The sequence below is a fragment of the Poecilia latipinna genome, unplaced genomic scaffold, assembly GCF_001443285.1.
Source record: "Poecilia latipinna isolate Pla-1442-1.1 unplaced genomic scaffold, P_latipinna-1.0 Scaffold208, whole genome shotgun sequence".
NCBI lineage: Eukaryota > Metazoa > Chordata > Actinopteri > Cyprinodontiformes > Poeciliidae > Poecilia > Poecilia latipinna.
The window spans coordinates 113158-137174 of record NW_015112824.1 but is presented as its reverse complement, the minus strand read 5'-3'; the positions used below and the strand labels follow the sequence as shown (position 1 = coordinate 137174).

At 40.2% G+C, this 24017-nt stretch overlaps 1 protein-coding gene and 1 long non-coding RNA gene across 19 annotated transcripts in view; one reads left to right on the top strand and one right to left on the bottom strand.

Annotated features, from left to right (window-relative positions):
• Nucleotides 1–3071: 3071 nt before the first annotated feature.
• The window catches only part of cacna1ab (calcium channel, voltage-dependent, P/Q type, alpha 1A subunit, b), a 105501-nt gene continuing 84555 nt past the window's right edge, over nucleotides 3072–24017 (bottom strand). For 7 of the 18 annotated variants that reach the window (XM_015031431.1, XM_015031437.1, XM_015031433.1 and 4 more), the window contains 7 exons: nucleotides 23326–23447; nucleotides 22339–22474; nucleotides 19442–19555; nucleotides 17002–17037; nucleotides 12231–12432; nucleotides 10958–11214; nucleotides 3072–9675 (listed from right to left, as the gene is read on the bottom strand). In XM_015031431.1, the coding sequence (XP_014886917.1) occupies nucleotides 8950–9675; nucleotides 10958–11214; nucleotides 12231–12432; nucleotides 17002–17037; nucleotides 19442–19555; nucleotides 22339–22474; nucleotides 23326–23447 (1593 nt within the window). In that variant the 3' untranslated portion in view covers nucleotides 3072–8949. The remainder of the gene's footprint in view (nucleotides 9676–10957; nucleotides 11215–12230; nucleotides 12433–17001; nucleotides 17038–19441; nucleotides 19556–22338; nucleotides 22475–23325; nucleotides 23448–24017) is intronic. The other 11 variants (XM_015031439.1, XM_015031443.1, XM_015031444.1 and 8 more) reach the window with 7 other exon arrangements.
• LOC106946813 (uncharacterized) lies at nucleotides 14003–18764 on the top strand. The gene is made up of 3 exons (XR_001424834.1): nucleotides 14003–14017; nucleotides 14263–14266; nucleotides 18282–18764. It is a non-coding gene; the product is annotated as an uncharacterized LOC106946813 (long non-coding RNA).

Sequence of the window (24017 nt, the reverse complement as noted above, 5' to 3'; positions counted from 1 at the left end):
ATATATATATATCCTTTTTTTTCTTTATATTTAATTTCAGTTTTTTTTTTTTGTTAGTTCCTGAAGTTGATTTGTTAATCCCACATAGTGGCATGCACATTGCACATGCAAATCTGTAATTAAATACTTCTCTTTTATCATAAATTGCCATGTATGCTCGTATTTTTCTTTCCCCATCACACCCCCCTGACTTGCTGAATGAATCCTGTATGGTTTTTCTAGTGTAGCACTGGTACGGTTTCTACTGGCTCGAGCGTTGGATGGTATGCTTTAAAATGAGATGGATGCTTCACAATTGCTTCAGGGAGTTCCTCCCGCTGCATCTCTGCACAAGAAACACTACTTTGTGATTGAGTCCTTTGAAATGTTCGACAATTTGTAGGAAACTGTTCGCCTGAAGCCTTTGTTATTTAATCCTCTCTCAAAATTTGTATGTTTTGAACAATTTCCTCTGGAAGATTTTCACTTTTTTTTCTAGCTTAGCATCATTTTTGGTGGATTTTGACTATCTTAAACTATTTTGTTTAAAAAGTTTATTCCTCAGTTCATCTAAAATATTGGTATACAAAACATGTTAAGTCTGATAGTTTCACAAACAGGAAAACAAATAAATATGATCTGTTGTTAAAAACATTTGGAACTTTCAGGTATTTTCTTTTCTTTTTTTTTTTTATAGATCTGCCTGCGGCATCTTTGAGAATGAAATGCTGAGGATAAAATCCCTTGAAGCAACTTGTCTCGGGTGAGCTTGTGGAAACAAACGGAGAAGATGAGATTAAGGATGAAAGACGTAGAGAGAGAAATGGAAATGGAGAGAGGGCTCTTCAGAGATGCGGAGGCGGCAGGAGGAGACACTGTGAACGTCCGTGTAAAGTTTATGCAGCCAAACTTGTTGCTTCAGAGATCAGATTAGAAGTATTAACCTTAAGGCCTTGTACACATGAAGCTGGACCTCTATTAAAAATTGAATATCTCATGTTGTTCAAACAAATATCGTACACATGGGATCGGTTTCAGAAAAGATTTCATCCACACAAACATGCTCAAATCCAAACGTGAGCGTTGTTTTAACATGCCAAACACATAGGGGGCAGTGTAGCGGAAAGCTAAAGCCTACATCAGCCAATCAGATTGCTTCAAAAACAACCTGTTGGGAATTTAACATGGGGGCAGGAAGTTGGACGGATGTGTATGTTGAACTACTTTTAAATAGCGTATTAGAATATAAAGATAAGAAAACACAAGACAAAGTTGATTGGGAATTGTATGCTATATGTGGATATTTTGGCGTATTATTTGTCGTAGACGTAAATGTCTGTTTACCCCATGTACACGCGCAAAAACAAATAGGAAGTTTTCTCAAATCTCCATTTTAGTTGGAGTTTTTATACATATTTTTTGATATTAAACAGATTTTTATTGGATGAAAGGCCAGAACACATAAAAATGTATTCATTTTCCTACATTTCCAGCTACGTGTGGACTAGGCTTTTATTTCAATAAGTGCAAGGCAATTTGCAATAAATAAATAAATAATGATAAAAATGCCTGCTACATATAGCTGAAGAAATTCTCAAAACAAAAAATTTGAATTTACAATTTTAAAAAAAATATAGAATAATTTCTGAATGCTAGAGCCCAAAAATAAAGGTAAATAAACCAATGCCCATATTTATCAGTTCTAAAGCATTTTTTGGCTCCATAAAGTGCAAGAAACACACAGTCATGTTGCAGACAGACAAACCCTCACAGGTTCACACCCACACAGAAAAGCATTAACTCACTCAGTCTTCTATGTCTCGCTGATGATGACGGAATTAAAAAAAAGTGTAATCCTGCTACCTAGTGTTCACAAATGGTACAACATGAAGAATGTGTAAGGAGTGGGAATGAGGAAAATAAGACAGCAGAACAGAATTACTGACGATGAACACAGTAGAGTTTTTCCAGAAACTTTATGGAATATCTACACAGAAATTACAGAGCCAAAATGCACATCTGATGACATGAGACATGGTGAGAAGATGAGTAACACAACACAAGATTATCAACCAACTCCCCCACAGTTCACTCTTTCAAACATCTACCAACACACACACACGTTTGCGTGGCTATCTTTGTGGGGACTTTCCATTGACTTCCATTCATTTCTACAGCCTAAACCTTACCCTTATTCTAACCCTAACCAAAACTCAATTCACACCTTAGACCTAAATCTGACCTTTGACCCAAAAACAGCATTTCCCCTTGTGGGGACCAGGCTTAGGTCCCCACAACGCAGTGGGTCCCCATAATGTAGTGTCAGGAAAATGGTCCCCACAAGGTACTACAAACAAACACACACTCACACATATAACCACACAGTTCTTACCCATCCAGGGTGGGAATGAGTAAGGGTGAGAAACAGAGGAGATGATGATGCAGTAACAACCACGAGTGGAGAGAGTCATCATGTCCTGTCCAGTGTAAGGCACTGAGGGTTACCTTCTGCAGCTGATGGTGTGACGACACACTTACACACGCATGATAATGAATGGATTGTCACACAACACTCACACAACAAGAGCTGAAACATCTAATCAGTTAGGCCATTAATCAAATAAATTAAAAAGTTAAACAGCTGACATTTCCCTGGATAGGGGTGAAAAGTTGCTTACTTTCTAAACTGTATCATTACAAGTTAAGTTAAAATTTTGTATTTGTGGGGGAAGAATTTATGTGTATTTTCAATGTTAAAATATGCTTTATAAACTTTTGGTTATATTTTAACGCAATTTTTGATAGGAAAAAAAAGTGTAGTTCAGGCAATAGATAAAAATCCCCAAATTTTAGCTGCTGAGTATTCAGCTTAAGATTAAGATTTATTTTTTTCATTATTCGTAAATAAAAAAACATTGTTGTATTCATATTTAATAAAAAAAATAAAATAAAAAAAAACAAACACTTTCAATCCAGGGCACAGCTAAAGCCATGCTACGCTATAGAAAATCCCCTCCAAAAATGTTAGCTTAGCATTGGTGAATCAGATCAGATCTGCTGTGACTATCTAGCTTAAAATTAACGCTTTTTTCATTATTCCTGAAAAAACGTGTATTGGCATTGAATTTGAGTTGGCAACTAGTTCAAAAATAATAAAAAAAGAAACAATGTAATACAAATACGGTACATCCAACCCTGGGCATAGCTAAGGCAGTGAAAAGCTGCTTTAGCCTTTTAGCTAAAGCACCAATGTTAGCTTAGCTTTGGTGAATCAGATGAGATCTGCTCTGAATTTTTAATTCAAAACTAAAGTCTTTTCGTTATTTCCGAAAACCTTTCTGTATTGGCATTTAGTTTAAAAATAAAAAATCCTAATACAAGTGCAGTACATTCAAGCTGGGGCTCATTCAGAAGCAGTGCTATAAGCTAATGAAACTGCTGTTCATCTCGTCAACTTGCAGTTTCGGAACCTGTGATTTTGGTCGCTTTGTACACAACTCTTTCCCGTCATGCACATTTTGTACCAATCACACATTAATTCTTTAGGGATGTTTCACACCCACTTTTTCCATCTAAGTCTAGGATTTATTTTTCTAGAAGAAAATGTAAGAAAATTGGCTTAAAAGACTAATTTCAGTCAGTAATGGCTTGAGTTTCTATTTTAAAGTTTAATGGTGACAGTGGGAAGAAAGAGAAAACTCCCATCAAATCCTCCAATATTGGTGTATTACCAGCGCAAGGTGGGTTTCTACATCATTCTATATATCTAGTCCATATTAAAGCTTGTTTTTTTTCACAAAAAGGATCTCAGATTTTTTTTTACTTTGTTTTTTCGATGTCTGCGTTAGTGTGAAGAGAGAATGTAACTTGATGAAACAGTTTCAGCCTTAGCAAACGTGACCATAGCGAACACATGTCGACTCACACACACATGCACACACACACACACGCACACACACAGTCACAGAGTAAAACGTCTCCCTGTCACAGCCGTAGCCCTGCCCCTCTCAAAGCAGGAACAGATGAGGATCAGATGATGGTGGAAAAATGGCGGCTTGAGCGTGAGCTTAAAAAGTGGTCTGGTGCCATTGTGAAATTGTGTATCAACATCACTGAAAGTTCTGCTGCTGCTTCCACCAGAAGCAGCCACCCTCCAACCGAAACAGTTCGCCCCCCGCCCCCTACAACATCAGCCACTTGTCCTGTTTTGGCCCCCGCTCCAATGTCCCGCCTCCCTACACACACACACGCATGCACACACATATAGTGCTGTACAAAGGGGAGACCTCAGCGTGGCTTTAGCTACATAAACACAACTTTTGGCAGCACTACTGTACATTAATCCCCACTGTGTAGTTTTTATTATTATTATTTTTTTTAAAAGAGAGCCCTTTTTGTGTTTTTGTCAACACATTACCTTACAAATGACCCACTGACACAATTTCACAGCCGACTGAGCGGATGGGTGGTACGCTTGTTAATTTTCTCTTCATCCCATGGGGAAGAAGAAATGAAAAAAGAAAGATTACTTAGATATTAACAGTAAAGAGTGACAGAAAGCAGACATAAAGACAGGTGATGAAAAAAGAACAACCTTGCATTCCCCCCTAAACTGTTTCATAAAGCAATTAGATACTAAAAAAAATTGACAAAAAATACTAGATGTTTGCCTTTTTCCAAACTAATGGGATAAGTATTTTGGAAAAAGCTCATACACACAGTATGCTTTCACACAAGGGCAATGTTGTGTGTCTGCCTTTTGGGATCCGCTGTTACAATTCCGGACGAGCAAGTGGAGCCAAAATGAAAAGTTGTGTCGTTTCAGCAGCACTTCTGCAGGCTTTAGATGGAAATGTAAGAGCTTGAAGTGTGTTATGATGTACTTGTGGTGAAAGGAGCGGGGTGAGATCAACAACAAGATACCATGCCAAGTAAAAACCATACAATAACTCAAACCGGGAGCTGCCTGATCTATAGCGGGTTCTTCCCTACATGGTCTAACTAGCTACCTAGCTCTAGAGGGACCTGAGAAGTAAGCAAACAGCTTCGCACCTCTGTAAACCTCTAAGTACATCATCAGCAAACTGTACACAGGACAACTGCGGGATGGACATAAACTGGAGCCATGCCGAAGCCAAAGGGGCTAGCCAGCTAGCGGGATCTGGAGACGATGGCCGTTGAGTCTTCAAAAGTCAAAAACCGCAAGGCTCAGATTGAAGCTGTGAGGGTTTTATTTTTCTTTTCTTTTTTTGGTAGCTGTTACAAAACTGAGTGCCTGAATGGGAGATATTAAATAGTTCAGCCCATTCTGAATGTGCATCTAGCCTAGTCTCTTGACTTGCTTCCTGACGTGGCCCAGTCTCAAAATCGTCACACTCCCCGTTTTAAATGTTAGCATGGGAGCTGGTGAGATTTGATCTTAAGGCGTAGCATGGTTGATCACGTCGACTACACTAGGAGGGGGAGAGGGGTTACTGATGAGAGCAACTGTGACTGGGGAGGCAGGCGGTGCGGGGCTCATGGGGGGTGATGAATGTGACTCAGATACAGAAGGCACTGTGGCTCTGTAGGGGGCTTTGGAGAACAATCCTCACCTGCTGTAACTTCTTGGATGGTGAGGACAGAAGGTTTTATGGTAAGCACCCCTTTGCTTCCACTGAACTGACAAAACATAAGCCCAGTCCCCAGTCCGATTCACCATGCTATGCTTAAAAAAAATCACGTCCCGGAGGCAACAAACTTCAAGAAACAGGGAGAACGGATCCGCCACGGGAAAAAACAGAAGCAGCAACAGATGTACGTGAAAAGTAAACCTCACTGTGGATGCGATGTAGTGTGACGAGGTGAAAACGTGGTGTCGGTCTTTATGTCATCTCTTATGTGCCGATTCCTGTTTAATGGATTTGTTTTTGCAGCGCTGGGGGCTGCAAGTTCCCCTCTGGAGATGTAAATAAGGTCTGCATAGAGTCAAAATGTGTCTGTGCTGCGGTTTGTCTCTGATTTCTGCAATTTGCGTGAAAAAAGTAGCATTAGTACGCAAAATAAATAAACATCTGCAACTCTATTTATACTTTGTGTTTTATCTATAACTACATCTAGAACATTACATCTATATTCATCTTCAGGTAATAAACTAAGTCTATCTATGCTCTATTCTTTTAGTCTAGAATTATTGATCATTCAATAACTGTCATTCCTCGTAACATAAGGGGTTAAAATGTTATTCCAAGGTATTTCTCTTCTGTAATGTTGGTCTTTGAAAAGCTAAACGAACAGAACAGCAAATGAATTGACAAAAAGCTAGATGAGAAAAAACAAGTTGGTTGTTAAAGCATTTTTTTGTATGTTTTTTGTTTTGGCAGCGAAAGATTCCGATGTGCTACAAAGTTACTGAACTGGGCCGGGTATCTTCACGGAAAGGGCCGAAGGAAGGGCAGGGGGGAAAATGGAATGACGAATGAAAAGATACGGCAGCTCTCAGGGCATATCAGTGTTTCCTGACGAAGAATCGGATTCATGTTTATTACAACTTTTATAGAAAGTGGAAAGTCGACTGCAGGACGGTGAGAGATCAGGATGTGGCCAAAAAGTCACCGTCCAGTAGAAGAGGAAAAATGGGTGCCGATTACTGCCCTCTAGTGGCCAAAACACCGTCTCAAACACTGACTGACGCCAACCCTGTACCACCAATGCTGTGCTTTCAGTGCTGGCAACTAACCCCACAGTTAAACTATAGAGCTAAAACAAACAAACAAAAAAGGATTTGAGATTCATAGATTTTTTTTTGGCAATAAGTCGGACGATGTCAACCCTAGAAGAAGAAGAAACATGTAAAATCAGCTTTCACATTCTCAATGTGTTGTACTCCTTCAGTCTAAACATTACTGATCTTTGGGTTGGCTTGATGAGACCTTACGGGTTGCTGCAGGACAGGTACTGAGGCTCCCCTGACCTCCGCCCTCCACTATCCTGGAGAGAGAATGCATCTTCGCTTAGAGCTGTGTTACAACACGCAACTCTGCCGAGTGAATGTTCATAAAACCATCATTTCCCAAAAATAAAAATATTGCACGAAGATTATCGGGAACCCGGTAGACATCACTAAGCACGGGATACCAACATAAGGGATGGAAAAAAAATAAAAATAGATGAACACGGCATATCTGAACTCCAATCAACATGACAGCAAGTCTACATCAACGGTTCTAACATTCAGTCAATTGTCACCAGTATCATCATTGTCACTCATTTGCATTGACATTGATGAAATTAAATCATTATTAATTTCTGTTATCAACAATAGCAACTTAAGTGTGGTAGAAGTTTCCTTCTGTCTGCTCTCTCTCTCTCTCTCTCCCTCTCAAAAGTGTGTGTTTCTCAAAAGACAGGACACCAGCATGACCCTGTAAACGTTTTACTTTCTTTTGCTCGTCTCTTTGCCAGGTTTTGCGGAAGCTGAGTTTTCAACAGAAAACTGAGACAAGTGAAAAACCTGTCAATCTGTTAAAGTCTGCTTCAGGTTAAAAAACACAACAAATCTTTGAAAAAATGACTTTTGAGTCAGACAAAAAAAAAAGTGTGTGAGAGAGAGAGAGTCTGAAAAGAAGATAACTTCTTCTGTGAACCTAAAAGTTAAAGTTTCCTATAAAGCCCCCCTGGTCCCACTCCCACCCGCACCGCTTAGATTTCCTTTCTAGTATGGATTATATCAATCATGCAGGTTTCCATCGATTTTTGAACTCTGAAAAAGATCAAAGGAGGCTGAGCGAATGCAACAGAAGAACCAAGCTCCGAATGTCCGAAGAAGAACAAGAAGAAGTAATCGACAGAAGAAATACTGAAGAAATTAGTCTGGTTTTTCTTTTTTTCCCCCCATCCCTCCTTTCCTGTCTTCTTACCACCCGCCAATATCTGTGATGTCATTTCCTGTCAGGTCCCCGTTTCTCTGTATGCTGGGTTGGTCAGGGAAAGGATTGACAGAGTGACCAGTCCCCTTCTCCAGTAACCTGGGCCCGTCCTCCCGCTGCGTCTTTTCCAAGAAGTGAAGCCCACGTTGGGCTTTGCAGTCACAGCAGTTCCATCCCCCATCAAGTGAGTCCGTAACAGTAAACAGAGATGATAAAACTCATCGAATATCATCAGCCAGCGCTGTGATTGGCTGGGTTTTGCAGTATAGGTGGAGCTTCCTAGGTTCTGTTGCCTTGGACACAGAGAGATCATAAAGATAAAGTAAAAGTACTCCCTTTATTTATTTAGTTTTTTTTAATTGTCACTGTCATGTAAAGTTTCACCGTCTTCTTCATTGTTCAAGTTTCATTTTCTGGAGGCATAGCTTGGCATGTAAGGGTTAGTGGGGGGGATCCTGGCTTTTTATTACATCATTTTTTTCTCCCTAAAGGTGTCTGTTTTAGAGCAGAGTCTAAGCAGGGTGTACTCCTCACTTCAGCTTATTTTCTGTTTTCTGAAGGAGTCCGGCCAGTGAGAGCTTGCGCTCACCTAAGCAGTCGGGTGCCAGTCCGAGCAAAGTGCCTGTTAGGCCTTGAAATGATCCCGTCACATTGTTTTAGAACCTCATGCTCATCCTTGGACCTCTGTTCCCTCGACTCTCTTTCCCCTTTTAGCCTAGACCTCGCAGGTAAAGGCTGGTTGTGGGAACTCTAGTTCTGAGAGGCAGAGGTCAACCTGTGCCCTGGCCTTGCCTACTAAGTTCTCCGGACTTTCTCGAGATTAGCATAACCATGCGCTGCTTTGTCAAAGATTTGATTTTTCTGCAAAATGTGTAAAAGGCTCCGAGCAGCACCACTGTCCCTCTACCTCCACCCTTGCATCGTTTTTTTTTTTAGAGTTTAAAGGGGGAGCAGAGGGGCTCTCCGAAACTTTACCGTCACATTGTTCAAAGTTTACATATGTGCCAGAGCACTGGAGGTGATGGTTCTTATCATCTTCTGCTGTCTGCATCTCATGCCGTCGTTAGCACCAGTCATCCTCGTCCGTCTCACTGTAAGGTTCATGTAGGCCCTTGCGGGGCCCTCTGGCATGGGGAGGCCTGTGGTGAGGGTGTGGCGCCCCTGGTGGTCCCCTCCTATGCGGGGAAGGTGAGGATGAGCGGTAGCCATTAGGAACCCTACGTGGATGCGGGTGAGGGGGCGGCGGGGGCCCGTGACGAGCAGTCCTTGGTGAGCGTGGGTGTGGGTGAGGGTTTCCACCGTGCGGATGAGGGTTGCCATGGGAGAGGCTCTGCTCGTAGGCGGGAGGCTCATGATGCCGCTCGTACTCGTAATCCCTCTCGTAGAAGGGCCCGTCACCCTCCAGGCTGTCCCCCGGCGGGGGTCCGCTCCAGCGGTTCCGGTGCGGAGACCGAGGTGACCCGTGGAGCGGCGAGTGAGGTGACTGGTGCCGAGGCGAGCGTGGTGAGCCGTGCCTGGACGAGGAGCCGCCGTGGTGCGGGGAGGCGTGGCGTGACGGGGGCCGGTGGTGGTAGCCCCGGTCGTGGTCCGGCGGAGAGAAGTGTCGAGGGGAAGGGGAGCGCAATCGACCCGGGCCCGGGGGGCCGTAGAGGGGCTTTCGGACGGCGGGGGAGTAGGTGACGTGCGGGCGCGGGACGGCAGGAGTCTGTGGCAGCTGGCGGCGGCCTCTCCGTGGAGTGCTGGTCCCCGAGGTGGAGGGGACCGGGCTGCCGCTTACCGAACTACTGCCCTACAGCAAAATGTAAACAAGGAAAATCAAAACACACCACAGCAACAAGACCAGAGTAGAAAACAGCAATGGATACAGAGAGATAAAAACAGGTAGATTGGATTAGACTGAGATAAATAAGATTAAAATAGATAGAAAATTTGTTAAGACGTAAATGAAGCAACAAATTGAAGGCAATAAACAACATCAGATTGCAGAAAAGAGGACAAAGAAATAAAGAAGAACAAAAATAATTTAAAAAACATAACACATGAATTGAAATCCATAATTAGGGTCATGGAAAGAACTGTTAACTCTTACACTGATGATCATCTACGGAGAAAACATGGGTAAGTTCTGTGGACTGATTTCTCCTGTCCAACCAAAACAGTCTTTGTGTTACAAGACATTTTTGAACCTGGATTATGGAACAACTGGGAATCTTGGATTTAGGGGCAGGAATTTAAGTGAACAGTTCATAACGCAGCTTCAAAATAAGCTGCGTTATGAACTTGCACAGAGAGTCAATCGCAGTCAATCGCAGTGTACAACCAGAATGTGGTGTTACATTCCTAAAGTTTAAGTATTTTATCCAACTTCACACCAGCCCTGTTTAGTCTGCTTTAATCAAACTCTGGTTCATTTGCCTGGACGGTCCAGTTTGTTTGGGAAGGTGTGACCAAAAAAAGCCAACTCCGGTCCGCCTAAACGTCTAGGTTCAGTTTAAGTGAACTCCAGTGCAGTATGAATGCATATATGGATGCAAGTGGACCAGAGACCGCTGCAAAAGCAGGAGTGGACTATTGTGCTAGGCATTCTGGGTAAATACAACATGAAGAAACGCACGTGTCTAAAACCAGCAGGAGAAATAGCTTGTGGATTTTTCCCAAAGACAAAAGAGAAATCCTCCAACTGCTAAAATCTCTTGCCACTAAATTTTGGTTTGAAGGAAAAAGTGTCTTCTTCAGAGGTTGTTGTATCCTTCAGTGGTTCTTGGTGCAGCGCCATCACAGGCGAGGAGGTAAACATGTTGCTCAAAGGGTTTGGTTTGTGAAAGCAAACAACCAGGAAAAGTAACAAACGTGCCAATTTTGAGTCTGAGTCTACATGTTTACCCGGTGAGAAAAATGGAATAGCTAACAAACAATGAGGATAACAGAAAACATACTGTGTATTAAATTGAACTCTGTTAGATAAAAAAAAAAAAAAAAAAATATTTCACATGCATGGGAATTTAGTAGACAAACTATTTGTGACTGTTTTTGGAAAACTGCTGTGAAATCTCGGTGACTTTAGCGCTCACCTGTCTGTGACCTCTCCCATCTGGCCCTTCGCTGGGGGACCGGGACCAGTGGCGGTCCTGGGGGTGTCTATGTGGGTAGTCGTGGCGATCAAAGCGCTCCTTGTCCATTGAGCTGTGATGGCGGTGATGATGGTGGTGATGACGCCGGTCCTTGGTGCGCCCGCGGTCCCGCTCACGCTCCTTGGGAGGCAGGTCACCTGACTGTGTGGTGGTGCTGAGGTCTGTACCCAGACCTAGACATGAAATAGATAGGATACCTGTCAAAGTCAGACATGAAGGTTACAAAAGCTTTTAGTTCAGGCACCAGGCATATAAGAAAGACTCTTGATGCTCTTACAGAAGGAAGAAGGTAGACTTTAAAACACGAGCAAATAAAAATAGCATCCAGGAATCCACAAGAAGTAGGAAGTGGATTCAAAGAGAAATATTCCGGCTTTTATAATCTCCCAGGATTTCCACCAAGCCTATTATTCACCAGCTCACAATTATAAAAAAAAAAAACTTGAATCATTTCAGCCATGTAGATTAATTTTGCAGGATCTAATTACCTCATTTAAATACTGATGTGGCCTTTGTTCAAATACTGTCTACAACCTTTTCTTACTGTGTTTCTTGGTCTTCTATGTTTTTGGTGTCTGAGTAAAGAAACTCTGAATATAAAGGCAAACCACATAGCTGTGTCAGAGGTCCACTGTGAATGCAGCGTTCTGGACCATCACAATTTTTGAAAAGTCTGACCTGCTTGGTTCTGAGTTTGACTGATACAAATTATTTTGTTGCTAAATATTGCAACAAAGTCACTAAAAATATGCTAAATGCTAAATAAAGCAACCATGATGCTATATTTAGTCTGATTCTCAGACATTTGTGGAGTTAAATAAGATCCGTTTCTCTTGAAAGTTTCGTCCGATTCCCAATCTCCCAATGTAAAAAATGTAAGTTGTGTAATTTCTCTTATAGCACTAATTCATGTCGGTCCCCATAAAATCCATGGAAGTTGGCGATTGTGTTGCGACAAAATGTGGCAATGTTTGAAGCGTTTCGGTGCTCCTGTAGGAATTTTGTAACTGAAATTAATTATCACAGGAAATCCTGCAGCTTCACATTTACAACTTCGTGATAACACTTGATATTCAACATGTTCAGAGTTCTGCTGCCTTGTCATTTTTGTCATTAATGTTCCACTTTCTACAACTGAAAACAAACAGACACATCATGACTTATCTGACGTCGGCTATCCTTAAATTAAAAAAGGAGCGGTCAACCGAGTCACCTGTGTCGGCGTCCGTGTATCTGGTCAGCGATCGCTGCGAAGTGCGATGACTTCGGTCCCTGTGCCTGCGCCCGCCGCCGTGCCTCCCCTCCTCAGACACCACCCTCTCCAGAGAGTAGTCGTCCAGCCTCACGCCACGACCCGAACGCCCGTGGACCAGACTGGAGGTAGAGCGACGCATCGGGCTGTTGTCGGTGATGGTCTGAAGAAGATGAGGGTGGGAGATTTTTGACAACGACGGGAGTGAGAGAAACACAAAGGAGAGGAGAGACATAAGCTAGTTATTACCTCCTGAAAGCTGGAGTTTATTCTCAATTGTGAAAGTAGGGAATTGTTTATTTGGCTTTCCACAGAGACGAATATGTTAAACGTCTATTTATATTATAGCTCTATAGCAGCTGTAGTTTCGGTGTGCGTTTGTTACCTAGAGCTGGATTTATTTTCTACACTCCTCAGCTTTTACCTAATGAGACGTTTCAAGTGATAAATCTCCACCAACTCTTTTACCGCAACACTTGCTCATTACTCATGCCTGGAATCCGCACAGAAAACAAAATGTGTGAGGGAAATCAACCCACATCTCCACAAAGCATGAAGGAATGAAGCGAACAGAGATATTCACTGACAGGCAGGACAGAAAGAGGCAGAGAACAAGCAAGAGGATGAGAAAACCCCCCCATGCCTCACATGCACATCGCAGAGGATCATTGCACCTCATGGCAGCCACGTCAAACTCGGCCAGCAAATAAAGAAAGCCATTCTCATCAGGTAGACGTTCTCTTAGAAAAAGTGGCATCTTCAAAGGAAAATTAAACTCTTTCAATTACTACAACTTTCTTTGACAATGAAATTTATTCAACACATTTCACTCTTAATGAAAAACAAGTGTGAGTATTGCTTTTTATTGTTGCTTTAAGAGTCATAAGGGTGCTATCTATTGTTACTTTGGAAATTGTGACATATTTGTGTAAACGTGTTTATGTAATCATGTTTATTCCTACAGTATTTCAATTTGCCTATCGGTTTGGATGCTACAGTTTGGTTGACAGCTCCACACTCGACCACGCCCACGTCAGCCTCTTGGCTCCGCCCACTTTGGCAGAATTTCTCTAAAAATGGTTTGGGGCCGGGGTTATGATTTCACAGGGACGTATAGTTACACTTTAAGATAGAAAGTTACATTGACACTAGATTATGCGTCAATGTGTTTGAGTTTTTAGTTATTCTCATTTTTTGTCTTCATGTACAACTTGGTGGGTTGCCGGTTGAAATCCTGCTCCATCTGTCTCAGTCGTCATGTTCTGGGCAAGAGATTTCAATGTTTCAGAGTGTCTTTATGGTATTTTTCACGATTTCTCCAGACAAGCATTTGTGAGGTCAAACACTGATGTTGGACAAGAAGGTCATCCATCTATACCTTCATGGATCTTGTTTTGTGTCATTTCAGAGAAGAAGTGGGACATATCCAAACGGTTCTAACAAAGTTGGGAACATGACATTGTCCGAAATGACGCTGAAGCATTAAGGGTTCTTTTTAGTGGAACTTGAATGGGTGGAAAAAACATCCACTCCAATCCACTGGAACTGATTTACACGAGTTCAAAGTGTCTGAAAACGTATTTACACTAAATGAACAACACCGCATTTTTACTTTTTGCATAAAAAAACCAAAACATTTTTGCAATGTTTTTTTTTTAGATGAATAAAAAAACATTTTAACCTTTTCTTTAGTTGACTTTATTGAGAAAACTTTACTGTACTGTAATGAGTAGTTTGCCAATAAATCAGTACAAGGCTGAAGTTAAAATTATTATTTAAATGTTACTTAAAGGTCTTCTTTTTAGATGACATCTTAATTTTACAGCCTCAACTAATCATTACGCTGCAAAGCCTCTTGGCCTTTCAAGTGTGATGCTCTCAGATCCGGGCACCATGGTGACAAGAAATACAAAACACCATTTCTCTATTGTCATACACTTTGAGCAAAAGGTCTCAAAATGCTTGTGTTGAGGTTTACGCCAAGCATGAGCAGGAAAGTGCAGAGTTGTGATCATTCAGCAGTTTTAAGCTTTTACAAACTTTTTCACAGCAAAGTTACAGTAGACTGGTTTTGTAGACAGACAACATGCAAAGGAACAGGCATGTTCTGTTTGTGTGAAACAGAAATTAGCGGGGATGTACCGATGCAGTTTTTATGAACGCTTCACTCCATGGAAGACGGTGCACACAGTGGGGCGTTGAGATTTATTGCCATCCGCGGTCCTCTCACTGTTCTACTCTAAAATTGACTGGACATCTTCCTCAGTCATTGGTATGCGTTCATTTCTAAAACCAGGGCTCCTTTGTAACAGAGATCTTCGATCTCAGTTGGTCTAACCTCGGCAGATAACGGTTAAATGACATAAAAATCATGCATCATCCCCTTTCATCGGCTCTACAGATTCAGTATGACCACAAAGTCTCGGCCAACAAGCTTCTCCCCGTTGGTCTCCTACTGCGCCCATCTGCTGTGAAACTCATGCATGACTGACGACATGCCAGCACACCGCCAACATAGTCCATGCTTCAGTCGAACCAATCAGCAGAGATGCAACGTAATTGGACACACACCACTGTATGCATACCCCCGTTAGACCCAACACGCACACGAGCGCACACACACGCACACACGCACACACACACACACACACGTACGGAGGACATACAGTCAGATGCTGTGTACGAGCAAAAACTCCAAGCAAAAGTCAGAAGTTAGCAAACAATGGCTGTGAGCGTAACACAAGCAAATTTGGGAACGAGAGAAAGTAGGGCAAACAGAAAGAGAGGAGACTCGAGAAAAGAGGAAGGGGGAAAAATGAAACCAAATTAGATCAGAATAGTGTAACAAAAAAAGTCCCAGTTTGATTAAAGAAAGTTGGAGTCCAGGTGGGTGAGCTTCATATCAAGAACACCAAGATGCTGCCTTTAGAAAACAGCCAAAAAAAAAAATCAAGCTAACTTGACTTTTATGACATTTTCATTTGACATTAGTTCATAAGTCATACAAACTAATTCTGTAAAATATCCATAAATGTTTCACAGTCTTTTTTAAGTGAAACAAATTTGAAGTTGTGTTCTGTGCTTGTAGAGCAGACAGCTTTCAAGTCGAACAGTCCACTTTAGATGCCTTCCAAGAAGTATTAACAGTTTATATTTATCAGTAACATGACAACATATTTAGATTATGTATCATTAATAATGCAGAGCACCAAAGTCTTCCTCCACTATCAACTTTTTGGGGTTTTGGAGGCTCAGATTTTCTCTGTTTAAGAAGATACAATGTTTTATAGAAATGAATTCATGAGTTAATCCAGCGAACAGCTAGAAGTAAGAACTGATTTTAAAAGTGAATAAACTTAACAAGGCTTGAAAAATGTGTTTGTATTTCAACCTAATACCTTAGAAAACTAACTTAAAAAGAGAAACCTTAAAATAAATCCACAGGAAGCCAAAATCTCCAGTGTTTTCATTGAAGGTTTCACTTAAAGAGAAAATAATTTTTTACAAAATTAATGTTTTTAGCTGTAGTGGTTTTGGTCTTGTTACCGTTTTCAAAGTTATGAAGATAATCAAACCTACAGGATTACATCTTCTATCGTCTTGACATTTAGGGTCAAGACAATAAATGTTGACTTTTTTTACAGTGATTGTAAAAAAAAAAAACATCAACATTTTTTAATCTATTATTCAAAAAAATAAATAAAATTTGCAACAGCAACACCATAAGGCTTGTTGGTAGAGAGTGCCTTTGTAAAGTTACACACATCAAAAATTGCCAACAATAATTTTTACAGTTAATTTTCAATACAAAAAACAAACAAACAAACAAAAAAATAGGTGTTCATTTTTCTAAATCATATTTTCAAAATGTTATTCATCCATTTATAAATGTCATGATTTCAAACTAAGTCTTAATTTGGCAGGCTAAACATTTAGCTTCAAACTAAATATTACGTTTTTAAAGTATTAAGTTAGCAAGTTAAGTATTTAGTTTGGAGCTAAATATTTAGCTTGTTGACTAAATATTTAGATCTGAGCTAAATATCAAGTTAGGAAACTAAATATTTAGCTCCAAACTAAATAATTAGTTTATAAAGTACTTAAGCTAAATTTTTATCTAGGAGGTGAATATCCAATTTGAGGATACATATTTAGCTTATGAACTGAATATTTAATTATTTTGTTTCATAAGCTAAATATTTAGTTTTGAAACTGAATATTTAGCTTGCTAAGTAAACATTTCGTTTGGAGCTAAAATTTAGTTTGAGGGTAAATAATTAGCCAGCTAATTATATACGTAGTTTAAAACTGATATTTACGAATTAATGGTTAAAATTTAGCTTTGAAAAATGAACCAGTTTTTTCACTCATTACAGGCTAAATAATATGAAATTATTGCTGTAAAGTTTTTAGACGTGTGTAACTTCATAAACGACAACAGACATGTTGGCTGCCAGTAGGAGTGGAATATTTTTATTTCTAAGCAACCATTGAGGTTATTATTCTACTGTACATGTTGTAATGTAATAATCTTTAGTGACTACAAAGAAAAATTGCCGTAACAGTGAGAGACAGGCAAACTGACACCAAGTGAACTTTGGTTGAAGCAACCCGCCTGGAGGGAGATGATGAGCCTTCAAATTACAATTTAAAAGTGAACCAAAGACAAAGAGACGGAGGAAAGCAGAGGGGAGGACTGGAATCAGACAGAGACGGAGAGAGAGGTACATACACTGAGGTTATTTCCACGGGGCCTGTGTCTTCTCCGCTGCAGAGCAGGCAAACACACAGATGATACGTAGAGCGGAGCAGTGCAGCACGCGCACACACACACACACACACACACACACAACACAAAGCACAGGTCCAAACGTGGCACAGTCACCAGGGCCGAAAGAAGAAACAGAGGAGACAAAGACAGAAAGAATTAACAAAGTTAGAGAAGACAGACAGTCAGAGGAGAGGGAGAGATGGGAGATAATGGATAGATTTGATTATGTGGCAAAAAAAATAATAACAGAAAATGAATGAAAAGAACACAGTTCAGGTTTGGGGGAAGAGACAGATCAGGAAACAGAAAAAAGAGAAAGAGAACCCAGTTAGTACACAGAGACCAGAGTGCAGACGGTGGACAGAGGAGTGTGTGTCGTCCAGGAGACGGCAGCTGCCAGCGTCCACCCGCTCACACTCATTAACACACTTACCAAAACACCACGAGCTCTCTGGAAGGCAGAGCAGTGTTAGACAACAGGAAGTCACAGAGGTTACACACACACCTACATGCACACACACACTCACTCAAAAAACTTGTCATTCACTTCCAGAAGATCCTGCCTTGAAATCTGAGTATCAGTTTTACGTTAAATATGTTCTGCAGACAGATGGACTAAACTCTACTTGGAAACAAACTGCAGATGTTTCTGTCTAATAACACTAAAGATATTTTCTAACATTTTCTCCCATGTCCCCTGTGTCACATGTTGTGTTGAAGTTGATATATATATATATATAATTCAGTAATGAACATACCAGAGTGAGAGCAACATGGCTTCATGTAGTGGGATGTTGGCCGTGGTTCTTTTTCATGGACATGTGTGTGTGTGACTGCAGCCAGAGGCTTCAAAACCGATGCAACCACACAAAACAATAAATAATTCATAAAAAATATATTATAGACTCGTTGCAAGTTATAACACCTGATGACAGCTGTTACTGTAACTACTCATCACGTTTAGGGAGGAATAACTTGCAAGTTTTGAAATATTTGAAAGACATTTTGTGATATTTTTTCCTCACTAACTCTTTTCCAAAATATACATATAAAATAAAAAAATGTACATATGTGAAGAAAACAAAAAAAAATTATACAGATTGGCACCTGTCTTTTGTTTGTTTCTGTTCTTTTGCGTTCTTCAGATCGGCTGTACCGAAACAAATTTTGTTTTGCTTCTGTACAACAATATAAGCTAATTTTGATTCTGATTAACTTGGGTATTTTTTATTGTTGTTAAGGTCAGATAAGGAAAGTCAGCTGGATGTTAACAGGCTTCTTTTACATTTATTCTACATATTTTTCAGCATCGAGCAGCAAAATCTGGCAGTTTTGCATAAATTTGTTCCTGATTAGATGATCAAGAAACACTAAGCAACAGTGAATGAGCATGGAAAACGTGACCTCTGGCTACAGCTCACACAAGACAGACACACCAAGGTTTAATGGGAATGAACTAATAAATACAAAGAGGGAAGGAATATAAATGGGGCTGGGTGATCAATTAATTTTATCTTTTAACTCAATTTTCTATGCCTGAAGATCTCCATTTTTTCTTTTCACCGATGAACTTTTTTACAGTTCAGAGGAAAAGTCACCATCTTTTGCTAGAAGAGTGTTTGTTACAGCTTCTGTTTGTTGTGACTTTAAAGTCAGGCCAATTCACCAATATTTAAAATGTGTTCGGTCATTTGTAATTTTTTCATTATGGAAAAAAGTAAGAATTTTTTTTTTTAAAATGGGAAATCAAATGTGAGATAATGTGAGATTTTATTTTTAAGCTTTATCACCCAGCACTAAACCTTATACAATTTACATAAGATGTACAAGTCATCAGTTTGGATGAACTTATTTAGTTATTTCAAATAAGAAGTCAAACTTCTGACTGGGACTGTTGTTTTTCTAGATATGTATCTCTATACATATTTAGGCTTTCTCATCTTTAGGTCCATTTAGAAAAAAAAAAGTGAAGTCAGGAGGTGATGAAGGTCATGCAGGTCAACAAGGCAGCGGGAAATGAATGAAAAAGTCTTTCTCAAAAAAGTTGAGTCTACATGATCGAAAACAATTTACAAAAAAAGGGCAAACTTCATAATCTGTCCAATAATAATGACTTACAGGTACGACTAGGCATTCTGTAAAATATCAGAATGCTAAATATTTTTGGTGTGGATTATATTTACGACTATTAAAATCATTAAATGTAATAATAAAAACAACCAAATTCATCACAGAGTACTGCTAATGTCTTTTTGTGCTGAGGTTATCGTCAGACTCGTCTCGCTCGGGGCGAGAAGAAAGACTTTGACGATTCACTTCAAACTAATAACCGGAGCTGAGGATGGAAAGTAAGGATGGAGAGATGTGGAGGTGGAGGAGGAGGTGGGATGATCGTGCTCACTTGGTTGTCTGCCGAGAGGCGGGGCATGGAGAGCGTCCGCCCATGCCCATCCACTGGGTGACAGGGCTCAGTGTCGGAGTACCCGTCCCGCCCCATCTCCCTCATCTCTACAGTCTGCAAAACACAATGAGAGGGGGGGGCGTGACCGCCGTCTGCTGAGCGACTGGACACTGACACGGTGCTGGCTCGCTGACCAACCAAGGGAGGTGGAATGAAGTCAAACTCAATAGGGAATCGATTTATTTTCAGAAAACTTTAATATTCCGACTCCATTTATGCAACGGGGGAGTTGCATAAATTAGCTGTTGCAACCTGTTGCTGTGCAAAACCCAAAAAGACTAAAGGATGACACGGCACAGCGCGCTGCAGAATAGCTGATTTCCCTTAAACAATCCCACATTTTTCTGACGAACTTTAACGTATTTTTATTGGGGGATTTTATTTGATAAACACGCAGCGGTTCATAGTCAATTCAGTAAAGTGACTCCAAGCTGAAGGAAAGTTCGTCTTTACTCATTTATAATGTGGTATAATCCACAGCTTGTGCTCACTATACCAGCATTAACCTAACATGTTAGCTGAAGCTAACTTAGCTTAAGCTAAAATTACAGAGAAGCAGATTTGAAGTGGAAAGAAAACAACAAAGCACAGACTCAAATCTTCTTCAACCTCTAACACAGGTTCACTTCCAAAACCCTCTTTCCCTGCTAAAGAGAAAGCATTTCCACAGCACCATTCTGCCACCACCTTGGAGAAACAGCGTGCTGAAGACACACGTCTCCTATTGATTACCTTCCACATTGTTAGTGTCAAACTGCTGCTGGAGTAGAAAAATTATAATTCAGAAAGTTAGAAGGGTAGGAATAATTTTTCTAAACGCTAGTTTAAAGGGGCAGTATTATGTAAATTCAACGTTTTTTAGCTTTACATCATGTTATAAGGTTATTCCTTCATTAAAAACACACCTGGAGGGTTGCTTTGATTCTTTCATGCATGTTTGAGGAATCCTTTAATCCCCCGTGGCAACCATTCAAAAATGTCAACCAGCCACCTCGCTCCACGAGGACCATGATCTGGTCATATAGAGATGTCTTCTTCAATCGAGACAGAAATGTGAAATAGACAAATACATTTGAAAAAAAAAAACAAAAACAAATAAATAATAAAAAAAAAAAAATTATATATATATATATATATATATATATATATTTAGCAGCTTATATGTTTACCGGTGTGGTCTGGCCAACCCTTGAACATTTTCTGGGTGTGGACCCAATAATACTGATATTCCTCCAAACAGACCAGATTTGCAGAGAACACAACTAAGAGATGTCAACAGGTTTTCCAACCTGAACTGTGGATCTCTGCAGTTCCTCTAGAGTTGTGCAACCACTTCTCTAGTTAATGGCCTCTTTACAAAGCCGTTTTCTGATACATGCTTTGTTTACTAATAATAATAAAAATACTAGTGACTTTGTTTTGCGTATATATAAATATTTTTGTCATTAAATTGGAATCTGTGCCGTTTTATTTTGTTTTTCATTTTATTTTTGTAAAATGTCAACATCCCCACATAAGGAAACATATCCATTCTCTTTTCCGCAAAAGTTACATTTTTTAAAAATATTATTTTAAAACCTAAAAACATTCTTCATAAATTAACATTACTTTCCTAAAGTATATCAAAAATAATAAATTGTCTTTTTTAAGGGTCATGTAACATTTAAACAAGCCCTATTTAGCTGGGCTGAGGCCAATTGTGGCTCCTAGGACAGTAAATGTTGGACCTGGTTTAGATGGACAGTCGTGTTTTGATGTCTGGATTTGTCTCAAACTCTTTCCATTTTCAGAGGGTTCCCTTTCTACACCTCTACACAACCGCTGTAAATATACTGACATTGAACGACAACATATGAATGCCACACTTTTCAGATTTTTATATTAATTATGCACTACTTTGTCCTGTTTAACACATAAAATCCCAATAAAATACATAAAGTGTTTGGTGGCAAAAATGCAGGAAAGTTCAAGGGGATGAATACTGCCACAACAAACTGTCAGTAAAAAAAAAAAAAAAATCTTTTTATGATAAAGCATGTGATGTAGGTTAATGTATGCCACTATGACGCAGGAGTTCAACAACTGACAATGAATAAACTATTATTATTTTTAGAAGCAAAGACATTTTCATGTAAAAAGCTGCCAACCAAATGTTTCAAATTACAGCAAAAATGGCATCAAGTGTCAAACGCATGATCATGCCGTAGGAGACAAAAGTCTCTTAAGGCATATTGTGGAATCAAAATCAATCTTTGCTCATATTACATGACATGTTCCAAACTAGAGCTAAATCTTTGAGGAGTGGAAGCGTCAACAAACAAGTGAAAGCAAGGCGCAGCGCGGAGAGTGAAGGTGCACATCACAACGAACGTCCACGAAGTCCAAACCAGCATCTCAACGAGAGGCAGCGTGAAGAGACGAGGCTGAAGGACACGAGGTCGATGGAAGTAGAAATAAAAAATAAGAAAAAAACCCCACTGGACTCACAGAATATGATTGGGAATTTCATGAAGGACAAAAAAGAAGATGACAGATGTATGGAGAAGTAAGTTTGCCAACAACCTTTTAGCTAGGCTGATGTATTTAAAAAAGACACACTACGTGTTTTCAGACCTTTAACACCGTTTCATTTCTATAAATTCTGTCATATGTGTTGCAACAGCAGAAACCCTGAGCAGGATTTCCATTAAAACAACTGGTAATGTTTAAATATGTCATTACCAACCCAACGCTGCTCCGAGGCACAGATCGTACGGTTGGAGAAAAACTTTTGCTTTGCTTTAGAGTCATGTCCTACTGCGTGTTGCCACGGGTTACTAGTTTGGGACTCGTCGTACCTGGGGATTGTGGCGGTTCTCGTGGACGTCGTCGGGGTAGGGCCGGTCCGGGCTCCAGTTCCCGGTCTTTTGGAACATTTCCTGTGCTTTAGCCGTCATCCATGATTGGCTTTCAGTCAAACCACCTTCAGGGGGTCTGGAGTCCAGACACACACACACACACACACACACACACACACACACACACACACGAAACATTCAGCCACAGCTTTTGGTTCAGCTTGGATACATGGTCGACTTTTAGAACATAGTCATGTGAAATATTTAACTGACAGGTGAAATATGATATGAATTAGGGATTTTTTTTTGAAGGCATTTTCAAACTGCTAAGCACATCCAGAAAATATTCACAGCATTCATTTTTCCACATTTTGTTGGTACAGTCTTATTCCAAATTGTATAAATCTCAAAATTCTACGCTGAAATTACGACAATGTAGACTTTTTTCTTTTTGACAAACCAAGAAATCAAACTTTTTCACGGTGCTGCATTTTTTTTTTTTTGCACAGAAAAGTTTCTAAATATCAGCAAATCTAAAGAAATTCCAATCTCATAATTGTTAGTAATAGGCACTTCTCAAAGTCAACTCTAGGAAAATAATAAAAAAAAAATCTTCCAGATTTAAAATAAATGTCATGATAACTTTGAGGGGATCTTACACATCTCAGTGAAAGTTTCACCCAGGTATGTAGCACCTGGGCTAATCAGAGCAGATCATTTCAAACTCACTGAAATGTTCTAAAAGATGCAGGAAAGTGAAAGAAAATGAAAGTTTTGATTAAATAAAGTTAAAACCGATGTAATTTGTCAATAGCTCCAGCAGATGGTGATGTTTTAAACATTATCTAGATTTATCATCCGGCACCATAATCCGCTTCAAGGCAGAAAACTGAGGAGGTTCTTGTTTTTCTTGTTTTGAAACGTTAAAACAAGAACACCTAGAAGCACATAAAGGCTCCCCTGCATTTTCTCATCCGGTCCACTCACATGCTGTTGATGTTGTCCGGCTGAACGCTGGGCAGACCGTTCTGGCCTGACCCCGCCTGGCCCTCCGGGCCCCCTCCCTCAGAGGGTGGCTCCATGCGCTGAAACATTAATGGCGTTCGGTTCTGTGTGAGATACATGACATGGCCTGCAGGCTTGCATCAGGCACACTCACAGGGGAGGAAAAAACACATAAGGACACAAACACAGGATGCACTCGCAGCATGCACCCACATGGGGGCGCCATCGGCAAGCACATGGCTGTGGTGGATATCGAAAGGTAAAGCTGGCCACTGGACAGCTGATCCGAGCTCCTCTGTCCAGCCTGAACCGTTTGTTGTTTTGGGAAGAACGGAGTGCGTCGTGTTCAGGTAGGGAGCTGATCTCAGGATCTGCGTCACTGTGGAGCTTCTACCTTAGGAGTCTGAGTTAAGATTGCTCTTAATTCACACGTTTTAGAACACATTACCATATAGAACTATGACATGGATAAGAAAATAATGTACCCAGAAATTTTAAATTGACCGTCCTGTCAATTTTTCATCATACAAAGTTTCTGAGTAACATGCAGTTTGGTGGAAGGTTGACATCTGATCCTGTACTTCTATACGGCTAGACATCCATCAAGCCGTTCAAAAGAGTGTAGGGTAACACGCTTTCTATGCTACACCTTCGTTAATTGGCTGCTCTGCCAA